Genomic DNA, 24190 nt, shown 5'->3' with positions numbered 1-24190 from the left:
AAGAGAGAAACTACAAATATTTCAATGAAAATGTAATACAAATATTAACATTATTTCACTCAAGACCTTTACTTTATAATAAAATCCAGTTTAAACAACTTTCCATTTATTTTTACTTTTACCTCAAAATCTAAAGATCAATAGACAGACATGATAGATAAATGTATACAGATACACACACATATTTTTACCTAGATAAATATAATATCCCATATTCATTGACATATGTATTTTTATAATAGTTCACTATTTACCAAAAATATTTGAAATGGTTTGCTTTCATCTACTCAAATTGCACTTAAACTATTGGTATTTCAGCAGCTCTGACTTTACCAGAAAATCTACTGCCTACCTAAAACAAAATATGCAAGTGACAGTAGCTTTAAAATCTCTAGTGAGAAACTTTTCATTAATCAAAGACATACAATTACTATAAGTATTCTAATAATTAAGTGGTAAAAAATTTTTCTCATCTATTTAAAATGTAAAATCTTACATTGTGATTAAAAATTATAGAATCATGAAGTACTATAGATAGAAGGCCACATATATCTTCTCTACAATATTTAATTTTTTTAAAAGTCTTTACTGAATTTGTTACTATATTGCTTATTTTATTTTATATTTTGGTTTTTTGACCAAGAGGCATGTGGGATCCCAGCTCCCTGACAAGGGATCACACCCGCACACCCTGCATTGGAAGGCAAAGTCCTAACCACTGGACTGCCAGGGAAGTTCCCTTCTCTACAATATTTATGATGGTAATAAAGCCTCTACTTAATTTTGGTAGTGGAGTGCTCACTATTAAGGCTGGAAAACCATTCTTCTGGACAATTCTATTCATTAGAAATTTTGCTTTAACTTGCACTATATTTCTCTATAATATCTATTGACTGATGTTAATTCCAATCTCTACAGTTCCATAGGAATAGTTAAAATTCTAGTCCATGTAAAAGTTCCAATTCATTAAACCTTATTCATATGATATAATTTCCCATGTACAGTTTACCTCTTCTGGATGTATCCCAGTTTGTCAATGTCCCTGTGAATATGTGGCAACTAGTACTGGATATCCTCCATATGCTTATAATACAATGGAATAAAGCGGTTTTGTTTTGTTTTGTTTTGTTTTTTCTGGTATGCAGGCCTCTCACTGTTGTGGCCTCTCCCGTTGCAGAGCACAGGCTCCGGACGCGCAGGCTCAGCGGCCATGGCTCACGGGCCTAGCTGCTCGGCGGCATGTGGGATCTTCCCAGACCGGGGCACGAACCCGTGTCCCCTGAATCAGAAGGCGGACTCTTAACCACTGTGCCACCAGGGAAGCCCTAAAGCTGGTTTTTGAGAAAGGATCATAGACTATATTTTTGGACATGTTAGTCTTTGAAATCCCTATTATACATTCAAGTGGGCATATCAAGAAGATAGCTAGGTATGCAAGAAGTCTAGTGTTTATAAAATAGGACTGGGTTGAGATATAAATTTTTAAATAACAGTTTTCTAGTGCCCTGAAGATTTTCACCTTAGACATTTTCAACATCCCTTCTACCACCTGAGTCTTCCACCCTCTGGTACAACAATGGAATAGACAGGTGACCTAAATTTGCCAGTCAGGCTCATTCACCTATGATTTTCAGATCTTAACTGAGTAATATGGATGAACTGAAAAAACCACGAGACTTCATTCACTAGAGTAGTCATGCTTAGGTAAGAATGTAAAGCACTTCATAACTGAAAACTTCTGGGACTAACAGCTTTCTGCCTATTGTAAACCAGATTATTTATTCTCCCTTCACACTGTTAGCAGCATGTTATACTAATAATACTTTTTCCATCTGTTTGTTATCGGAGATAGCGTCTGTTCCTTACAAAGAATCTGAACTAACAAAACTATTTACTATACAATTTCATTTTTGGAGAAGAAAAAAATGTTTTGTTTTGTTTTACAAGAAGCCTTGTGACTATTTATAAAGATGGGGGAAATCCTTTGTTGCACTAATAAACTATCTACGTTACATGCTAAGACTTTTCAAAAGAGTACTATCAGAAAGCATATATTATCCATACATCTCTCCCTCAGGAGAAATACATTACTCATCTCTTAATTTAAAAACTATTCATTGAATTACTTCACCTAAGTGCTGGGGACAGTTTCTACGATAACAGAGTTTTGAGGCTAATAGGGGATAAAGAAGTGAAACAATAATTACAACAAAATGTGATAAGCTGAAGGATGTAACAGTTTAAGAGGAGAGTTATGTATAAGGGGACATTATATTTGCACTGAGACAAAGGCTAAGCAATAGTCAGGAGGTTAAGACAACAAAGGTCATTGAAAAAATGCAGAATATAAAAATGCCCAACAGAGACAAAGAAATGAGAGTAGACAGATGTTGGGGGAACTACAAGCAATTTGGTATGGCAAGAAGTAGAGATAATAAAGACAAAGGGAATATTTCATAAAAATAAAAGGGTCAATACAGCAGGAATATTAGCCAATGTAAATATTGTATAAAATAGTGCAACTGCAAAGAAAAAAGAAGAAAATCTTACAGTATTGAAACAAGAAACAAACAAATCACCAAACATAGCTGGAAATTTCAAAAACACTCAGTAATTCACAGAAAAAGTAGAAAGAAAATAAGGATACAGAACAATGAGCAACACTATCAACCAAATATTCAATTAACATTTAACAAACAACTGCGAAGCATACTTGTTTTTTTAAACACATATGGATTTTCAGTAAAAGCAACCATACTCTGGGCAAAAAGCAAACAAAACTCGAAACCAATAAATCTATAGGATTAAAATCATACATAGTTTTCTCTGGCCACAGAGAAAATTAAATTAGGAAATAATGAAAGGAAGACACCTGGAAAATTCCCAAGTATTTAAGAATTAAATAAGACACTTTTGAATGACTCATGAGTCAAAGAACATATCTCAAGGGAAATAAGGAAATATTTAGGTGTGAATGAAAATGAAAATAAAACTTTTCAAAATTTGTGGAATGTGCCTAAAGCAGTGCATTGAGGGTAATTTATAGCTTTAGAGGCATATAAAAGAAAAGAAAATTCTAAAGTCAGCGATCTAAACTCTCACTTTAAGAAGCTAAAAAAAAGTTAATTAAACTAAATTATTTAAATTAAACTAAACATTTTGTTTTCAACTGTTATATAAGCAGGTATAATTCTTGGACTACTTTTTGTTGTAAGTTATCAACCTAATATAGATAAGTAAAATAGAAAACATTTATTTTAAATGTTATGGGAAATTATAGAAAGATTTAAACAGGTGAGATATATGTAAGAAGATAAAAACACTTTCACATACCAATGATGATAATGGTGCTGAGGAGGGAAAAATGGCGATCACCTATCTACTGCTTATTGCAATATTTACTGTAGTATAGGCATGGTTCTATTTTACATAATTATGTCATTTAATCATCATGATAACCCTATAATGTAAGCACTACTGTCTTCATTTTATAGATGAGGTAACTAAAGCTAAGATAATGGAATAATTTAACTGAGGTCACAAATGGGGGACAGACAGATTTAACAGAAATCAGAGAAAAAGTAGTTCAGAATAAAAGAAGTCGGTGAGAAACGCTACAAAGAACTGAATACCATTAGGATTAACAAGTATCCATTGGCATGGTAACTAGGACATTATTACTGACAAGCTGGCAGGTATAGTTTAAAGCTGTTTTGCTACATACTAGCGGTCTGATTTTCAAAATACATGACATAATACAAACAAATGGTAGCAGCATGTCATTATAGCGATTGAAAAATGTGGAAATTTTCTGGAATTTTAGAATTGGTTTCCAATCGTACTTACAGTCTGTTTTCTGCTCTCTTTCACTACAAATGTGTATATATAAAGGAATTTGTGCTCCTGTGAATGACAAAGATGCCATCAATTTCTTCTTAATAGTATCCTTTTTTTATTGTTATGGCAGTGTCCCAATATTAGTTCAGTATTCAAAATCTTAGCAGTGTTATACGGATCACTCCCACATGTGTGCTGCCTAGTTGGCAGTATGAGACCTGGGCAGATGTCTACCTAGCCTGTAATAGGTATCTTTGGTATCCTACTTCTCAAAGACTTTGGTATCCTAATTAGGATCAGTTCCATTCACTAACAGGTCAGGGGTGAACCAAGAAGTTAATAAGCAGCTTTATGGGACCGGTCATCTGAATTCTTACCTTCTACTCTTTCCTCATACTTTCTGGTTACCTGGAAACCTCCTTTATAGTCCACTGGCCATAAGCTGTCCATCTCTGCAATTGTGCAATGGTGGCAGGAAAACAAAAGAGGGCAAATAAAACAGTGGGGTTTAGCCCCACCCTCTGGGAGTTGTGCCTCTATCAGAGAAGAAGGCTCCCTGCCCTCAGAGTTGGGACTTTGCAGCTTCTCATTCCCAGTGGCTTTTGTAGCCACTACCACATGACCATTGAACTGCCTGACTACTGAGGCCCAGGAAAGTGGAGAAAAAGGAGAGAAAAAAACTGGTGCGTATTTCCCATCCTCCCTGAACTTTACAAGTTCCCTTTTCCAGTCTTTAGGCCAAAAGTAGAGAGTTTCTTCATCTCACTCTTTCTGCACCACATTGCTCACTTCTGGGTCTGGGGCCAGCGAATTCAATGGGAAAAACTGTTAATCTCAACACCAGTTCAGTGGTACTTTGAATTCTAGTATTTTTTTCCAATCTGCCTCCTGATAATTACTTTCAGAGACCTCAAATTGCTATATCATGCATTCTGTCAAGATTTTTTTGGTTGTGTTCAGTGAGAGAAAGGTCAACATGTGTTTATTCCATCTTACCTCTTATGTGGAATAGGAATGCTTCCAAGGACTAGTCCAACAAATGGTCTTTTATTAGTTTTTATTAAAAGTTCACGTGTACTTCAGAAATATGTCAATTCTGTCATTGTTGGATGCTATATTATCTCTTTCTCTCATGTATATACACACACAATTATATCTATTGTGCTGTATCAATCTTCTTTTATTTTAGTGATACAAAGATGTTTTATTCCTCCTTATTCTATTAGCAAATGAGAGTTAAAAGTGGGTTAAAGCAGGGGGGTCCCTAACCCCGGGGCCATGGACCAGTATTGGTCCATGGCCTGTTAGGAACCTGGCCGCACAGCAGGAGGTGAGTGGCAGGCTAGCAAGCAAAGCTTCATCTGTATTTACAGCCTCTCCCTATCGCCTGAGCTCCGCCTCCTGTCAGATCAGTGGCGGCATTAGATTCTCATTGGAGCCCGAACCCTGCCTTTTTAGTGATACAAAGATGTTTTATTCCTCCTTATTCTATTAGCAAATGAGAGTTAAAAGTGGGTTAAAGCAGGGGGGTCCCTAACCCCGGGGCCATGGACCAGTATTGGTCCATGGCCTGTTAGGAACCTGGCCGCACAGCAGGAGGTGAGCGGCAGGCTAGCAAGCAAAGCTTCATCTGTATTTACAGCCTCTCCCTATCGCCTGAGCTCCGCCTCCTGTCAGATCAGTGGCGGCATTAGATTCTCATTGGAGCGCGAACCCTGCCGTGAACTGCGCATGTGAGGGATCTAGGTCGCGCGCTCCTTATGAGAATCTAACGCCTGATGGTCTGAGGTGGAGCTGAGGCGGTGATGCTAGCGCTGGGGAGTGGCTGCAAATACAGATTACAATAGCAGAGAGGTTTCACCGCACAAAGACCATAATACATCAACTGCTTGCAGACTCATATCAAAACCCTATCAGTGAGTGGCGAGTGACAATTAGGCTGCATTTGTTGTCAGGCTTTATAGTGGCAAGCGAGTTGATGTACTTCAATTGCACAGCTGCCTCTGGTGTCAGGCTTTAAGTCAGAATCCAATACTTATTTTAGTCTGCTCGCAGCCCGCCCATTATTTTATTTACCACTTCCGTCCGTGCCTCTTTCCCACGCTGTGCACTTGTTTCAGTCACAGTTTTGGTAAGCCCACAAGCTAACCCTAGCCAAAATGAGTAAAAAACAAACGTCGCTGGAGAGCTTCTTTGAAAAGGGGGAAAGACCCAATGATGAGACAGCAGAAGACTCTGGCTGCCAACAAAAAGGAAGCTGCATTTAAAAGAAAACACCGAGAGTCCTACTTAAATTACCGGTTCACTGCAACAGGTGACTGACATTCTCCAAGCCTGCTTTGTAAAATATGTGGCGACCGGCTATCCAACGAAGCAATGAAACCTTCAAAACTGCTTTGCCACATGGACCAAGCACCCTGCATTAAAAGACAAGCCTTTGGAGTTTTTCAAAAGAAAAAAATGTGAACACAAAGAACAGAAGCAATTATTGAAGGCCACCACTTCATCAGATGTGTCTGCACTGAGAGCATCATTCTTAGTGGCTAATCACATTACTAAAGCTAAGAAGCCCTTTACTACTGGTGAAGAGTTGAGCCTGCCTGCTGCTAAGGACATTTGTCATGAACTTTTAGGAGAGGTTGCAGATGATAGCAAATCAATCAAAGGTACACACTTCTAGAGAATCAGGTAATCTCTCAGAGAATTGCTAAACAGCACCTACCATAATACTGTTAAGTTAGATGGGAATCACTTTTGCCTAATTCAAAATTTTAGACAATTTTCTAAAACCTCCTCCCTTCAAATCATAAATACTCTTCAAAAGGTATTCTTCAGTCCCCCAAGAAGGTGATTTCATGGTTTTCGCCTAATTCATACACATGGGTGTAGCAACAGCAAGAATTGTTAATCAACATACATACAGTCTCCTCGTACACTTGCCAACAAATCTAAAGCCACTTGGTATTAAGCCACTAAGTCAAGAAAGTTAATTTCTGTCTTGAGGTTCCTTAAGGTATCTAGGACTGGGTATTCAATAGCTTCTATTTTCACGAAGATTTTTTATCCGATCTTACTTTTTCTTCTGTTCTGAGGCTAGAAACCAAATCTAAGCAATCTGTCTCCGCCAATTCTGTCTTCAGAGCCTAACAAGTTAGTGAATTATTCTTCCTCCAAAGTCCCCCAAATCTGCTAAGGATCCAGATCTTCCAGGAAATTACCCTGACAACTGCATGTAAGACTGGGACACTAAAAGCCATAGAAAAGCTACCAGACAAGTCTTCTAGAAGGCTGTTTAGGTAATGATTGCACATATTAATACAACGCTTTTTCCTTAGTAGTGGGCTTATTATATCTGACTAAAGTTATTCTCAAATTTAACACACAAGGGAATGCTTTAATTGGACAATCTGTTGTCCAATTATATTCTGGAAAAAATGAGGACACATACGTATTAAAACTATGCAAATAGGGCTTCCCTGGTGGCGCAGTGGTTGAGAGTCCACCTGCCGATGCAGGGGACACGGGTTCGTGCCCCAGTCCGGGAAGATCCCACATGCCGCGGAGCAGCTGTGCCCGTGAGCCATGGCCGCTGAGCCTGTGCGTCCGGAGCCTGTGCTCCACAACGGGAGAGGCCACAACAGTGAGAGGCCCGCGTACAGCAAAAAAAAAAAAAAAGAAAAAAGAAAAACTATGCAAATAACCACATTGATATAAAAGTAAAGAGACTTCCACTCTTTAAAAAAAAAAAAGCATGTATTCCTTAATTCCGTAGGATCACTGAGAGCAAGATATCATTCAGAGTGTTTTATTTATTTGGCATTAGCAAAGATCAAGAAGAGAAAGGCCTTCATCGTATTATCTATCAGAAAAGACAATATTAAAAATGATACCGCAATATTCCCACCCAAAATCCCATCCACAATTAAAATTTTCTCATTAGTTCATGTAGCCCTATGTATTTAAGTATTATTCCATTGGACTGTGAAACAGCAATCTGTTTTCATTAACTTCACACATTTTGAAGCTACATTTTGGGCACATACAGATTCAGGATTGTGCCATCTTTCCAGTGTATCTGCTACCTCTTTATCATTGTGAAACATACCTCTTTAACTCTAGTAATGACTCTCGCTTGAAAGTTTACTTTGTGTGATCAATAGTTTTCTTTTGGTTAAGTTTGTATAGCATACTTTTGGTATACTTCTACTTTCAACCATTTTGAATCATTATATCTAAAGTTTGCCTCCTTTAAGTATCAGGTTTTATTCAATCCTGTATGACAGTTTTAGGATTTTACTTGGTACATTTAGACTACTTAAATTTAATGTAATTACTGATATAGCTAGGTTATACTTATCTTCTTACTATGTAATTTTTATTTGAACCACCTTTGTTATACACCATTTTTCTCTTTTCATACCTTGCTGTGAGCTCATAAAATATTTCTATTTGTCAATTCAACTTCTCAATCAACTTATTTCATTCTTTCCTTTCTTCTTCTTTAGATTTACCCTAGAAGTCATAACAACTAGAGACTCTTAAGATTTATTACTTTTACCATTTCACTGATATTGCTAGCACCTTAGACTACTTTAGTTCTATTTACCCCATTGCTCTTTGCATTATTTTCACCATCTATTTGTTGTTCTACAGAAATTTAAACTCCATGAGCTATGTTTTAATCCAGTATTCATTTAAATTTACCGATTCTGTTACTCTTCATTTCCTCTCATGTTTCAATGTTTATATCTGAGATCATTTTAAAACTTTCCTCTGCTTAAAGTCCTCTCTGTAGTATTTCTTTTGGCTCCAATCTAATGTCAGTAAAATCCTTCAGATATTTTTGTTGTTGGAAAATGTACTTATCTGACCTTGATTTGGAAACTGTGTTTGTTGTTTATAGTTGACAGATATTTTCCGTCAGCACATTTGCTCTCCGCTAGTGGTTTCCATTGAGAAGGCACTTGTTGGTCCTGGGACAAGTAGGCTAGTCTAAGCGTGAAATTCTCATGGAGATGGCAGGAAGGCAAACGGAAACATGCAAGTCCTCTTAGGTTTTAGGCTCAAAACTTGCATATCCACACTACTGCCTCATTAAATTCTTCTCCATCTTCCAAAGCTCTTATTATCCCACTCCACCACCCCAATCATTCTACACCATCACTTTTCTACCATACAATCTGGTTTCCAGCGATTAAAAAAATCTGTTTGCTCCCTGATGAAAATTCTTTCATTAAACTTTGAAAACCCGTCTCTCTTGCCTAGAATTCCCTCTCATACATCTGGTCCATGAACTCCTATTCATCCTTCAAAATCTTGCTTCAATATAACTCTCTCCAAGATGCTTCCCTGCTTCAATATCACCTCTGTAACATTAATAAAGGTGGATCTACAATTTAGACTCTCCAGTTCACAAATACCATTCACATTGATGTTAGCCACAGTGAATAGCTCAGATAACATTTTATGACTGAAACAAAACCAAAATATGTCCCTGAAATTTTATATAAAGGCTCTAGGAGAAAGTCTTTTCCCTTTTCTGTCCGGGATGACTAAATTAGGATTCTATAAATCCAACTAAAATAGAATAGAATACAGTCAACATACTTTGTGAAACAGAACCTACAAACAGAGAGGGAATAATTACATTAGCCAATTCAAAAATTATTTACATAACACAGTATAAAGAATGTGAAGGGATGCAGTTTTAGGTAAGATGGTCATAAGAGGAGACAGAGTTCCTGAAGTTCGCAGAGACATTTCCTTTGGATGCTCTGTTTTTCTAAGCCTGTAATATCCCTTGTGTTACTTCAAAGCTAATTTAAAGTTGGATTTCTTTACCTACAACTGAAAGAATGCTGATTAACATATTTTATGAGCTACTTGAGGGCAGAAACTACTTTGTGTACCATTTTATCCCCTAGCAAAGTATCCTGTGTGTGACTGAAATTTAAGAAATATCTGCTGGAGAGTGTAGCCAAAAATTTATATAAATGTTCAATATCCACCCCACTTCCATAGGAAGCACTACTTTATATTAGCCTTTGACTGAATAAATACAGAATTAAATACTAAGTAAATAACAATCATTACCATTCCTTTATATTTTGTTAGTTTCCTGCAGAAATTTATCAAGTTCTATTATCATGTTAGTAAGTTTCATCCTATTAATAGCAATATTAGACTCAAATTGGATCAAGCCAAATGAAATATTTTTCTACTTTCTTACATATAAGTAAAAACTTCTCCTTATTCATCTAATACTTTTTAAATTGATCTGTTAAATCTGTTCAAACATATATGGGAACATTACAACTGAAAGTAGTCAAAAGAACTGAATAGGAAAAAGTACCACATAAAAGTATGAAAATACTATTGACATTAATTAAAGCAAAATCTATGTGAAATGTTTGGCTTACAAAAAGGATATGATACAAAGATGTTTTGTTATGCAAACAATAAATAATTAAATAACTCTTCATACATTTTTTATGCTATAGCATATAAAAAAGAATTAAATTACAAGTGGAAAGTTCTAAAGTAACTTGAAGTGTTTTCTTTCAGCTGTACACACAAAGTGCTCTCCCTGTGTAACAAGTCTACTGAAGCAAATATTTTATAAAAGTTAAAATGATCATAAAAGTTAAATGTTAATTTTTATCAGAAACCATTTTTGCTTGTTTGAAGCATCACTGATATAACTTTGTGAAAAGAAAAGAGTGAGTTTTATCTTTGGACAGAGGATTCTTGGTACCTCATGGTCTGATGGATATTTTTCAACAGGAATTGGGTTTTTTGTATTTTTTTAATTTCAGCTACTTTTCTAAATCACTGCCTCCATAGAGTGTAGTTTGTAAATATTTAAGAACAATTTCATCTGTGGATTGTAAACTTTCTCATAACTTGCAGCTTCTTGGAATTTGCAATAGTGTGTGCTGAGGAAATCTAAAATATATAGACATATGTCTACAAACTGACTGCCATTTATCTGAAAAGTACTTGAAAACTTAAATACAAGCTATTAATTAAAACAATTTACAAGTAAAAGCATAAAACACATATATAGTAACAGTCCCATCCTTCAGGAGAACAAATTTATGTTTACCATATTAATCCAATTACCATTCAGACTCAAAATTAAATGTAGGATTTCTACTTCCTTCCAAAATGGAGTGACAAGGAATGGATTTATCCTCCTGCCAAAACAACTAGTAAAGCAGACAAAATGTATGAAACACTGGTGTTCAGGTATTGGATATCAAGCAATGCAGGACAATGATCCCTGAGTAGAGAAATAATGAGGTAAGCCTTCTAATGCCACAGATGATTGTGGATTTAAGGCTGGATCAAAAGGAGAGTGAACACAGGTGCAGTCCAAGGTGTAGCCAAGGTGGTTACAGTGTACAAGACAGTATACTGGAGAAGACAGAACTGCCCAGAGTCCCTGTGAGTCTTCAGGCAAATACTACTTACTGGTGAAGAAACTATCCAAGGCTGGAGAAAGAACCATATGAAAGGAGCAGAGAGAGAATCCTCAAGACTCACATAGGGTTGGGAACAGTCCAACCAGTCAGAGGTGGATAACCTGTAATTCATGTCTCACAAAGTAGAGTACCCAGAAGGGCAGTACCTCAGGAATGGAAAGATTAACCCTAGACTAAATTATGCTTTGTTCCTGCCGATCAAAGCACAAAAATAAGCCTTGAAAAGATCAAATTTTTCCAAGTAAATTAACTCCACTGCAGAAAAAAGCTAAAACTTATCTATCAAAATTAATACATATCTAGCACCCGAAAAGGTAAAACGCAGAATGTCTGGCATCCAATCAAAATATGACTCATAAGGAAAGGCAAAATAAAACAATAGGAAAAAAACCTCAGAAATGACACAAATGATAGAATGTGCAGACAAGGACATTGAAAGAGTTATAGTAACTGTAATTCCATATGTTCAAGATGGCAGAAAATCGATGGACCATGTTAAATAGAAACATTTTTTCTAAAAACCTTATCAAAATTCTAGAAATAAAAAATATAATGTCTGAGATGAAAAATACACTGGATGAGATTAATATGAGATTGGATAATACAGAAGAAAAGATTAATGCACTTAAAGATATAAGTACCAAAACTATCCAAAGTGAAACACAGAGAGAAAAGAAAAGAATGAATAAAAACCAAGAACAGAGCATTAGTGGGCAAAGGAACAATTTCAAGCAGTTTAATATACATACAATTGGAATTCCTAAAGAAGAAGAGAGAAGTGGGAAAAAAACAGAAATAATGGCTGAACATTTTCTAAATTTCGTGAAAACTATAATTTTATGAATTTATGAAGGTCAGTAAAACCCATGCACAAGAAACAAAAAACCCCACACCTATACACATCATAATCAAATTGGCCAAAATCAGTGATAAAGAGAAAAAAAATTTTAATGCAGAAAGAGGAAAATGAGCCATTACATACAAAGGAACAGTAAGGTTAAACAAATTTCTCATTAGAAACAACAGAAACCAAAGGACTGTATACAGAAACATCTTTAATTAAAGGAAAAATCTACAATTTAAAACTCTTTAAGAACCCCCCCAAAAAAAGTGAAATAACGATGTTTTCAGAAATACAGCCAGATATAATGCATTGTCAGCAGATCTGCACTAAAGTGTTAAAGGACGTCCCTTAGGCAGTAGGAAAATGATACTACATAGTACACACTGCTATATTTAAAACAGATAACCCACAAGGACCTACTGTATAGCAAGGGGAACGCTATGTTATTCTGTAATAACCTAAATGGGGAAAGAATTTGAAAAAGAATAGATAAATATATATGTATAACTGAATCACTTTGCTGTAGACCTGAAACTAACAGAACATTGTTAATCAACTATGCTCCAATATAAAATAAAAATTAAAGAAAAAAGAAATTTGGATTTACAAAAAGGAAAAAGAAATGATGAATATTGGAAACAGTAAATATGTAGGTAAAAGAGAAGATGTTTTCTTATTTTTAATACCTTTAAATAAAACTATCAAAAGTAGTAAAAGCATAGTGTGAATTTTATAATACATGAAGCAGTAAAATATATTCAACAATGGCACAAAGGTCGGGGGAAGGAAATGAAAGTACACTTTTTAAGGTTAATACACAAAAAATGAGTGATGTAATATCTCTTATAGACAATGAAAAGTTTAAGATGTATATGATAAACTATAAAATAATCACTAAAATACCACATCAGAGTTGTAGCTAATAAGCCAACAAAAAGGATAAAATTAAATCATAAAAAATGCTGAATTAAAAAAATATGGCAGAAAAAAGGAAAGAATGAGCAATGAACAAATAAGAAAAATAGAAAACAAATAGCAAGATGTTAGATTTAAACCCAAAGACATACAGCAATACCTCAAAGATACTGTAGGTTCAGTTCCAGACCACTGCAATAAAGCAAATATTGCAATAAAGCATTTCACATAACGTTTTTGGTTTCCCAGTGCATATAAAAATTATATTTGTACTACACTATAGTCTGTTAAGTGTGCAATAGCATTATATCTAAAAAAATGTATCGTGTTGGCCAAAAAGTTCATTTGGTTAATGAATATGTTGCTAGATAAAGTTCTTGATGAAAATGAAAAAATGTGTCTTTTATTTTTACTTAAAACCAAATGAACTTTTTGGCCAACACAATACATACTTAAATTTAAAAATTCTTTATTGCTGAAAATGCTAACCATCATCTGAGCCTTCACTGAGTCCTAGTAGTAACATCAAAGATCACTGATCACAGATCACCAAAACAAATATAATAATAGCAAAAACGTCTGAAATATCATGAGAATTACCAAAATGAGACACAGGGACACAAAGTGAGCAGATGTTTTGGAAAAATGGTGCCTACAGACCTGCTCAACTCAGGGTTGGCACAAACCTTCAATTTGTAAGAAATGCAGCATCTGCAAACTGCAATTAAGGAAAGCTCAATAAAATGAGGTATGCCTGTAAATATATATACGTTACACGTACATAATTTAGGATTGGATGCTACCTAAAATAAATCCACTTTAAATATAAAAGCACAAATAGGCTAAAGTAGAAGGATGAAAAGTAACATAGCATTCTAGCAGTAATTTTAAAAAGCTGGAGTGACTTTGCTATTAATATTTGGCAAAATCAATTTTTATTTCTTGTAAATAAATTTTAAAGCAAAGAATGTTACCAGGAATATAGAAAGTAATTTCCTAACAATAAAGAGGTCAAGTCACCAATTCATCAAGAACACATAAAAACCCTAAACATTTATCCATCTAAGTAAGAGAGCTTCAAAATACATGATGTAAAAACTGCTAGAACTACAAGAACAAATAAACTAACCTACAGTAACAGTCAGCGATTTCGACGCTCATTTTTCAAATTGACAGGGCATCAATGTGGACACTAGACAACTTGAAAAAGCGATCAACCAACCTGCTCTAATTGACATTTGTACAAGACTTCACCCAACAAGAGGAGAACACACCTCTTTTGCAACTGTCCAAGGAATATTTACCAAAATAGATTCATATCTGGGTGCTATGGTCTTCGAAAGGTGATTAGGTAGGTCGTGAGGGTAGATTGCTCATGAATGGGATTAGTGCTCCTATAAAAGCAGTCCCACAGAGCTCCCCACCCTCTTCCATCATGTGAGGACACAGCAAGAGGGCACAGGCTATAAACCAGGAAAAGGGCCATCACCAAAACCTGACCATTCTGGTGCCTTGACCTTGGACTTCCCAGCCTCCAGAACGGTAAGCAATGAATTTCTGTTGTTTATAAGCTACCCAGTCAATAGTATGTTTTCATAGCAGCCCAAATGGACTAAGACACTAGGTTTATTCATTTTCTATTGCTGTAGTAACCAATTAACACAGTGTTAGTGGCTTAAGACAATTCATATTTACTGTCTTATAGTTCTGTATGTTAGAAATCTGATAGAGGTTTCAGTGGACTAAAATCAAGGTGTCAGCAAGGCTGCATTTCTTTTTAGAGGTTCTAGTGAAGAATCTGTTTCCTCAGCTTTCGCAGCTTCTAGAGTCTATATTCCTTGGCTCGAGCCCCCTTCCTCCATATTCAAAACCAGTAATGTTGCTTCCCTCTAACCGTTCTTCTGTAGGCACATCACCCTCTGACCCTGACCTCAGCCAAAAATGGTTACATTAAGATTCATGGAGTTAGGTTGGTCCACCCCAGTAACTCAGAGTAATCATCTTAATGTCCTAAACTTAATCACATCTTCAAAGTCCTCTTCGTCCATGTAAGATAATATATCCACAGGTACCAGAGATTAGGACGTGGTAACCTTTGTGGAGCCATTATTCTGCCAAAAACACTGGACCATAAGTCTCAATACATTTTTAAAATTCAAATCAAAAAAAATTCAAATCATTCAAAATATATTCTGCGACTACACTGGAATTAAATTAGAGATAAGTGACAGAAGCATTTCTAGAAATTCTCTAAACAGTTGGAAATAAAATATCCCACTTTTAAATACCCCACTGATCAAGGAGGAAATCAAAAAGGAAATTAGAAAGTATTCACCTTAAGACATCAGAAAAAGAAGAGCAAATTAATGTCAAGGAAGCAAAATAAAGGGAGTAATTAGAAGAAATTAATGAAATAAAAAATAGAAAAATAAATGAAACTGATAACTCTCTAAGCAGACTGACCAAGAAAAGAAAAAAGGAGAGGGGAAACTAATTACCAATACCAGGAATTAGATGACATCAGTGGATGATATGTGAATATTGTTAAAAATCTTTTGCCAATAAATTCTACAAATTAGATAAAATGGGAAAGACACAACTGAGAGACACAAATGGACAGAACTCGCTCAAGAAAAAATAGATAACCAGAAAAGCTCTCAATCTATTAAGGAAATTAAAGTTGTAGTTAAAACATTCCCATAAAGAAAATCACAAGTTCAAATTCATTCAATGTTGAATTCTACCACAAATTTAAGAAGGAAATAATATGGATTCTATATCAATTCTTTCAGAAAATTACACAGGAAGGAATATTTCCCAATTTATTTTATAAGGCCAGCAGTACCATGCTACAAAGTCAACAAGATTATAATAATAGAAAACTACAAACTAACATGCCTCATAAACATAGGTACAGAAATTCTTAAAATTTTAACAAATCAAATGCAACAATATATTAAAGGTATAATACAAAATGACTAAGTGGAGCTTACCCCTGATTAGTAAGGATGGTTAAACATTCAAAAATCAATGTAATTCAATTCTATTAGCAAATAGATCTCAAGTCAAATAATTTTACTATTTTACGTTTAAAAATGGAAAGTTTATTACAGTTCTGTAAACAAACACACATACTCATCTGCCTTAATATAACATATCCCATAGGACTAATGTGATGATTTTACTCAAAGACTAAGAACTGGGCTCTACCTATCTTGACCATCACGGTTATTTTCCACATTTTATTATTTTGGGAGAGTGGGATATTTTAACTTCATTATTCAAATTCTGGTTTGGCTTCCAGAATATATTACTAGTATGATCTCAAAAGAAAATCCAATTTAGAAAGTTAATTTCTAACCATTAAATATTCATGAACATTCTAAAGTAACTGTGTAATTTGCTTAAAAATAAAATTAGCCATGAAATAAAGGGCAGGAAACAATAAAAAAATGTAACAATTCTTTCAATTTTAATTACTATTTAATAAGCTCAAGGATGAGCCCTTTTGTCACCTTCAATCATAATCTGAATAAAACAAGTGAAATCCGATTAACATTTCTATATAAATCTTAGAAAATGAAATGATATATCCAGCATCCTCAAAGTCAAAATTCTAAAACCCTACAAGGAAATATTTCTGGCATTCTTTTTTTACTATATTAGCATCTAATTCAATCACACTGAAGAAGTAACTTTATCAAATTAATTTCTATTACTATTTACTGAGTAGTAATTTGTACTAATATTTCTTGAACAGGTAAGTAATTTCCTTAACTTAGACATGGAATCAACCTTAAAATAAGAATTTTTCCAGCAAATAAGTGATTTCTACAAATCACTCAGTCCTCTCACAAATCACATAGAAATTAATATAAATAAAACATGCAAAATTTTCTATATAAAAGAAGAGTAAATGATGTGTAATTTTTTAAATATTATAAAACATAATGGCTCAGCACAGAGCTTGGCACACGTGAGCTATTTAGTAAACTAATTTGAATTCATTCTAATCAAACAGTCATAAAAGGATGAATAAATAAATCCCAACATTAAAACATATAGACTTTTTCTTTTATAAAAGCGTAAATTAAGTATACAAACCTTGACTATTTCAACATAGAAAGAACATCCTAAATGTTCCTAGCAATAAATCAAGAGCCTTTAGCAGCCTATCACTAAACACAATAAAAATGAAATATACAACATATATAGAGTAGATAAATCAATAGTGAAAGGTAGTGAGCCTTAAAGAATTAACTATTAGGTACTGCTAATCCTAAATTTTTAATGAAGGTCTGAATTATGTTCAGTATATAATAAAGATTACTAAACACAGCAAATGATTTCAAGTTGGACTGTAAGAAAAGAGTATCTATTTGACCCTCAAAGAATAAAATTAATCAGAAAATACAAACAATGTAGTTATTTCAAGATTTGATGCATTTTTAAAGAATATAATCTCAATGAAAAATTAGTACATTCTTTGGTTAATTCAATATTATTTGTGTAAACATTTTTTACGAAGACATTCATCATCGCAGACATTCACTGTATCCTTTGTACGGAGGGTCAATACTTGTTTTCATATTGCTCAAAATATACAAATCTTTATCACCTCTTTGAACAAAAACAGCATTCTTTTTGTAATGAAAATACTCAGTGGTCATTAGATTAAATACTATTAACACTTACCTGTATTTTAATGGGCCATGAAAAGTTGCTGACGTACACATAGAACGTAATGTTTGGATTGCTTCTAAAGTTAAATTTTTCATAGGAAAAACTATCTCTGTATTCTTTTATATTAGTCTTGGAAACTATAGGAGTCTCCTCCCCAGATATTGTTCCAGCTAAAATGTAAATAATAATAACAAATTTAAATAATTCATATTAGGAAACAGGTATCTTTATTAACATAATATATACATATATATGATATTTACTTAATTTTTGTAACTATACTTATAAGAACATAACTATCCAAATAAAGTCATGTTTTACAACTTAGAATGACGAAGAAAAAAGAAAATGAGATTTGTCATACGTATTGATATAATGGAAACAGATTTAGTATAAAAATTATTTTTTACAATGATTAAGTGATACACTGATTAAGTGCTACATACTAGGCACTGGCTTAGAGGCTTTATATTCTATTCTAAAAAAAAATTTATCCCAGAGATATTCCAGCTCTGTTTTTCAAACTGAAAACTGAGCCTCAGAAAGATTAAGACACTTGCCTTAAGTTTATAGCTACTGAACAGTAAAGTCCTTTTTGGAACTCAGGTATATAAGGCTTCAGAAACTGAGTTTTTTCTACTTCTCCACAGAGCCTTTCAAAACAAATCAGGACATATTTCACATGTCTCAATCCAATTTAAAAACAGAAAAGAAATCAAATTTTTTTGTTTACCACAAATTGAACCACCACTACTTTGAATAAATTGGGAGGATATAATTTAAAATATGAGTTAAACGTTCAATTAGTTAAACACATATTGGGTACTCAATAAATATTTACTGAAATTAACCAAATGGAAGAAAGAATTTCCAACAATCTTACCAAGACCTCCACCTTAACAGTAAAAATAATTAGGATACTGAGCAACTGAATTAATTTCTAACTGATGACCTCTTCCAAAATAACCTTGGATGCTTTTTTAAAATGCAGATTTCCTGATGACATCTTCCAAACTGATAAATCAAAATTTCTGAGATTTGGTTCTGGGAATCTGAAGGTTACAAGTGATCTCTTGCATATTAAAACCACTGTTCTAAAGTGATTACACAGGTTTTATGTATTTATGTTGACAAATTTTAAAACTCTTGTAGAGTCAGTTTATTATGCAGAATTTCAAATTTACAGTACAAGTTATCATGAATTCTTATTAATGAAACTCACAGAGCCAAGATTTCACTATATGTTTGCACTATTGGAACAAAATATCTACATAATTGTCTAATCTTTTCCATTTTTACACATGTAATATAAAATCTGGAATTGCAAAGACCTCTTCACTCTTGACTTCTGTTTCCATTATTCTACATATTAAAATAGCATAATAACTTAATTTTAAGAAATCAAATATGGATTTCTAAGGATCCACATATTTTCTTTAAAAAGCTTCCAGCACTTTTATGCAACAGTGTATCTTTTACATAGAAAGTAGAAAGCAATAGAATTTCCTAAAATGTAAATATAAAACGGTGAGAATACTTTTTCATAATACAGCATACAGATTTGTACTTCTTCTTAGTTATGTTTCTTAAAAGTTAACAATTTCAACTTATAAACCTTATTATGGAAGAACTATTAAGTGCAGGGGTTTTTTACCCTCTCTCAGCACCAAAGCTGACAAAGGTAGAGGGTAAGCTTAAAAGTAATAGATAATTTGGTAATTTATCAGCATATACAGAAAAAATTCACTGTCTTATATCAATAGTAAGGTCAATAATTAAATTTATAGCTTCAATGGTGAATCAAGTAATTGAAATTTCAGCCTCTTTAGTCATTAAAGAAGTAATCTATCTTAATTAAAATCACAGGAATTCATAACACTGTCATAAAAAAAATTAAGTAGTGTAAAATGTTGTTATCTACCTAATTTTAATTGAATTAGGGAGAAAGTTAACACTGTAATGAAGGTTTACTAATAATGCTACTTATTATTTTTACCTGAAACAGCAGGTATTATTATATGCATAATTATGGCATATAGTATATATATGCCATATAATATTTTTAATTTCAATTATTTAAATTAACATAAAAGGTCATAGAACACCCTACGTATAGGAACAGAAGTGAAAGACACATGACAACAAAATTCTCTTACCTGTTGAACCAACTGACCATGTAATGTTGAGATTAAAGTTGTTTGATGCATTAATTGAAATATCCAAATTTTTGTTTGACTACCAAGAAAGAAAATATTGTGGTTAAAAAAATCAAATTATACTAGATAGATATGTTTACTGTTTTAATTATGTCCATGCTATATTTCTCAAACTGTAAACATCATGTCAATACTCAAGTGAGAAAGTGTCGACGCCAATTACACTTTTTTAATGAAAAAATATAGGTGATAAATTCAAAGGTATATTAAAAGTTCTCATTTATCTTCCCTACTATGATCTGGCCATCTCTATGTAAGCCAAAGGCTGCTATAATTCAATATTTTAGCAATTGTGGCTTCGTATTAATTAAGTCAGGTTCATGAGGCAACAAAATGAGTTTATAAAGACTGTGCATCATTGAGTCAAGCGACCTTGGGTTCAAATCTTAGCTCTTTAATGTTCATGCTGATTGATACAGGGAAGGTTACCGCTCCTTCCCGAAAATCAGTTTCCTTATCTCTGAAATGGGGATTTCATGACTTTCCTAAAGACTTTCTTGTGAACATTAAATAAGATTCTTCATCTTCTTCCTTACCAGGGGACTTCCTTACCAGAATCAAGAAGGCATGATTGCTGACTTCTGAGAAGGGGTTGATTTTTTTATTATTAATGGAGTGGTTCAAAAATAGTTGCTTTTCTACAAAAACAAAACATGGTAGAAACAATGTACCCCTAAGAAAACTTAAATCATTATTTTTATCTTGAAGTCACATCTTCATGATTGTGTGTGCCTTATTTTGGGTCGGGGAAATGTGAGAATAACTGGTGTTATTGCTAGAAAGGTCACACAAAATTTGCAACTGATATAGGAAACTATAGAACTCTTCTTGAATTTTTAGTTCATCCTCTCAAGTTTAGGCATTACTGAAATATGTGGTACCATAACTAAAGCCCTATAAAATACATTTAAGGTCAAGGAAATATACTGGACTGGAAGAGGTAATACTGTGACTACCACAGTAAATGAAAAATTAGTCATTTAGAACATTATTGTTAGATGTGGATAAATTCAGCAAGATATTACACAAGAAACTACTCCAGAAATTGTTCACATGAAAGCATTGGCTGGAGATGATGTACAGTGGGTTAGAATTATATCTGTTTTCAAAATATAATAAATGCATAAATAATGTAGGTACCTATTTTTTTATTTTTTTGTAGGATAAGTAGGAAACCCAGACCAATAATCCATTTTAATTTCAGAAATTGTTCCAAGTTGAATTCCTCTTTAATTATAAATTGTATAAATATAATTATAAATTAGTTATAATGATGTTACAAGCATCCTTGGTGGCACTTCTCATGATAGTTTAGTGTCCTTCAGTTTCCAAAAACATGTGTCTGGGCTCTTGGCTTCAACTGAACAACACAGCAGAAAGTAAAACTGAAAGCTGTGACATTTGTAAGAATTCAAGTTTTTCTGGAAATTGAAGGAGGAGAGGATAGCCAAGAGAGAAGCAAACTAGAATTATGGCTAATTTGAGCCTATGTGTATGACACTATGGATCATATTGGAGAGAAGTATTACTCACACCCACATTGTGAGTCAGATATCCCACTTATATTAAATGTCTTATATCCTCAATGAACTCTACAAGTACCATTAAACATTCAAGAAGCCAAAGGTAAAGACTAAATTCTGATTCATGCTGCAACATGGATGAACACTGGAAACACTGAAACATTAGGCTAAGTGAAATAAGCCGAACACGGAAGTACAAATGTTGTATGATTACACATATGAGGTACCTGGAACACAGAAACTGATAGAGAATGATAGAGAAAGTAGAATAAAGGTTACCAGAGGCTGGGGGTAGGGGAGGAATAGGGAGTTATTGCTTAATGGATACAGAAATTCTATTTGGACTGATGAAAAATTTTGATGATGGATTGTGGTAATGGTTGCATAACACTGCAAATGTACTTAAATGCCACCAAATTGTATACCTAAAAATGGTTAAAATTATAAATTTTACTTTATGTATGTTTTACCACAATAAAAAAGAAGTCTACAGTGTTTACAATGCACTTATTAAAACATTCTTATTATACAGAAAATGTAGTTTCTGACATTAATATGTCTTTATAAAAATACACACCATCAGTGAAGAGAGTATTATACTCGTAAGACATCCTCAAAAAGCCTTATTTAAAAGTCAAAACTTTAAATGTAGTCCCAAGAATGTAGGCATCCCTTAAAATCTAAGGAATAAGGAGTATTTCCCTATTATGGGGAAAGAGGGCTCTTACTTTACTAGAAAATGAAAATTTAAATTATACTATCTTTTGGCAAATCCAGTAAAATATTTTAGAGGAAAGAAGCTAGCGAATGCCAGGATACATTTTGAGGTTTCACCTATTTGAAAAACTATTAAAATATATGATATAGATTTAGTAAGCTGGATTAATGTATACTAAGAATACAGCATTTGAGAAAGAGTGACATCAGCAAGATGGTGGAATAGGAAGTCCCAGCGCTCATCCCTGACAAAAAGAAAACAATTTAACAATGACAGATGGACCAAAACACCTTTATGACAGGACCAAAATCCAGTTAAGAAGTTGCAGGACAAAAAAATGAATACAAAACTGAGAATAGCCACATTATAATGGGTAAAAAGAACAATTTCACTTTACCAAGGTCAGCACCTCCCCCAAGCCAGCGCAGCTCAACATCAGAAAGATCAACTTGGCCAATGACTGCTCCCTCAGGGGAAAGAGAGAGTGTAGGATATATCCAACATGATTGTCCTTTAATTGTACTGCCCAAAGGACCTATTTCTGTCTCCACTATGACAGAGAGCACTGAGAGAACAAGCATGTGTGGACATCTGACATCAGCTAAGAGAAAACAAACAAAATGTGGGTGGCTCACTAGAGCCAACATGACTCAGAGAGATTGGGAGAAGGTGCACAACCCTGAGAACTCCTCCCCCAGAAGAAGTTGTTAAAGGGTACAAACTTGCAAAGAGTAGGTAAATCCTAGAGATCTAAGGCACAGTATAGTGATTATAGACAACAAATACTGTATCATAAACTTCAAAGTTGCTAAGAGACTAGATTTTAATTATTGCCCCCCCAAAATTACAATTATGTGACATGACAGAGGTGTTAGCTCATGCTATGTTTGTAATCATATTGTAATATATGCACATATTAAATCAGCATATTATACAGTTTAAACTTACACAATGCAATATGTCAATTACATCTCAATAAAAATATTTTTTTTTAAACCTAGCATTCATATAACTCAGATAAAACAGTTGATTTAGAAAAAATATAATGAAAACTTACTACTATGTAACAGTATATTTTTTAAAAAAGAAAAAATATATAAGATAGCCTGTGTTTTGAAGCTTTGGGTTATATTTTCAAAAAGACTACTCCCAGTTTCAGAACGTAATTAAAAGCATAAACACTGTTGTAAGCCTGAAAAATAATAGAAATAATGCATAAATTGTAGGACTATTTACAAAATCTGAAATATCAAGCTCACAAATTCTGTGAATCACAAAGATAACTAGGTCTTACGAAAAGAAAAAATTAACAGGATTAGTCTTTCTACAAAATTCTGAGAAGAGGTACAATTACAATGAAAGATGATGAAAAGCTGTATTCGTTGATATTTTAAAAGTTAAATTATCTTCTCACCTGTTCTGGGTTTGCTATGAAGTTTATGGCAGTATGATGGCGATCATCTTCCTGTAATAAGCTGAATGTAAACTGATAATCAATCAAAAGGCTGTCTGTAGGGAAAAAAAAAACAATCCTGATATGTACTTTTAAAAATTGACAAAAGTTAGGTGAAAATATATTGCATATCAGATGTGAAAATTATCATTAATTCTTAGTGGCCTATTCAAGACTGGCAAACTATAAATCTTTGTTATCAAGCAACAAAAAGCAAAATATAGATATGAAAGTAGTCCTAACTCTTCAAAATTCTATTTATTACTTCTCTTGCTATTATAAAGGTTCTACAAACACTGTAGCCATTCTGGAAACTACACAAGAGAATAAAATAAAATCATCCACAATCTTACAATCAGAGAAAAATACAGGTAACACTTTGGTGCATTTTATTCCAGTTATAATTCTGTAGATAGAAAGACGGGGAGACATTTTGGTATCCTAGTTTCATAAAATCAAAATTCTTTGAAAACATGAATTTTAATAGCTAAATAATATTTCATCACATGCCATAATG

General features: G+C 33.6%; 1 protein-coding gene across 1 annotated transcript in view; it reads right to left on the bottom strand.

The window, feature by feature from the left end:
• Window positions 1–24190, bottom strand: part of ATRNL1 (attractin like 1) — a 675777-nt gene that overhangs the window by 417199 nt on the left and 234388 nt on the right. The window contains exons 22-24 of the mRNA XM_024756087.1: window positions 23635–23729; window positions 19920–19998; window positions 17776–17933 (exon numbers count right to left, since the gene is read on the bottom strand). Coding sequence (XP_024611855.1) covers window positions 17776–17933; window positions 19920–19998; window positions 23635–23729 — 332 coding nt within the window. The remainder of the gene's footprint in view (window positions 1–17775; window positions 17934–19919; window positions 19999–23634; window positions 23730–24190) is intronic.

Source organism: Neophocaena asiaeorientalis, unplaced genomic scaffold, assembly GCF_003031525.2.
Source record: "Neophocaena asiaeorientalis asiaeorientalis breed wild unplaced genomic scaffold, Neophocaena_asiaeorientalis_V1.1 scaffold85, whole genome shotgun sequence".
In the NCBI taxonomy this organism is placed as follows: Eukaryota; Metazoa; Chordata; class Mammalia; order Artiodactyla; family Phocoenidae; genus Neophocaena; species Neophocaena asiaeorientalis.
This window is presented reverse-complemented; position numbering and strand designations above follow the sequence as displayed.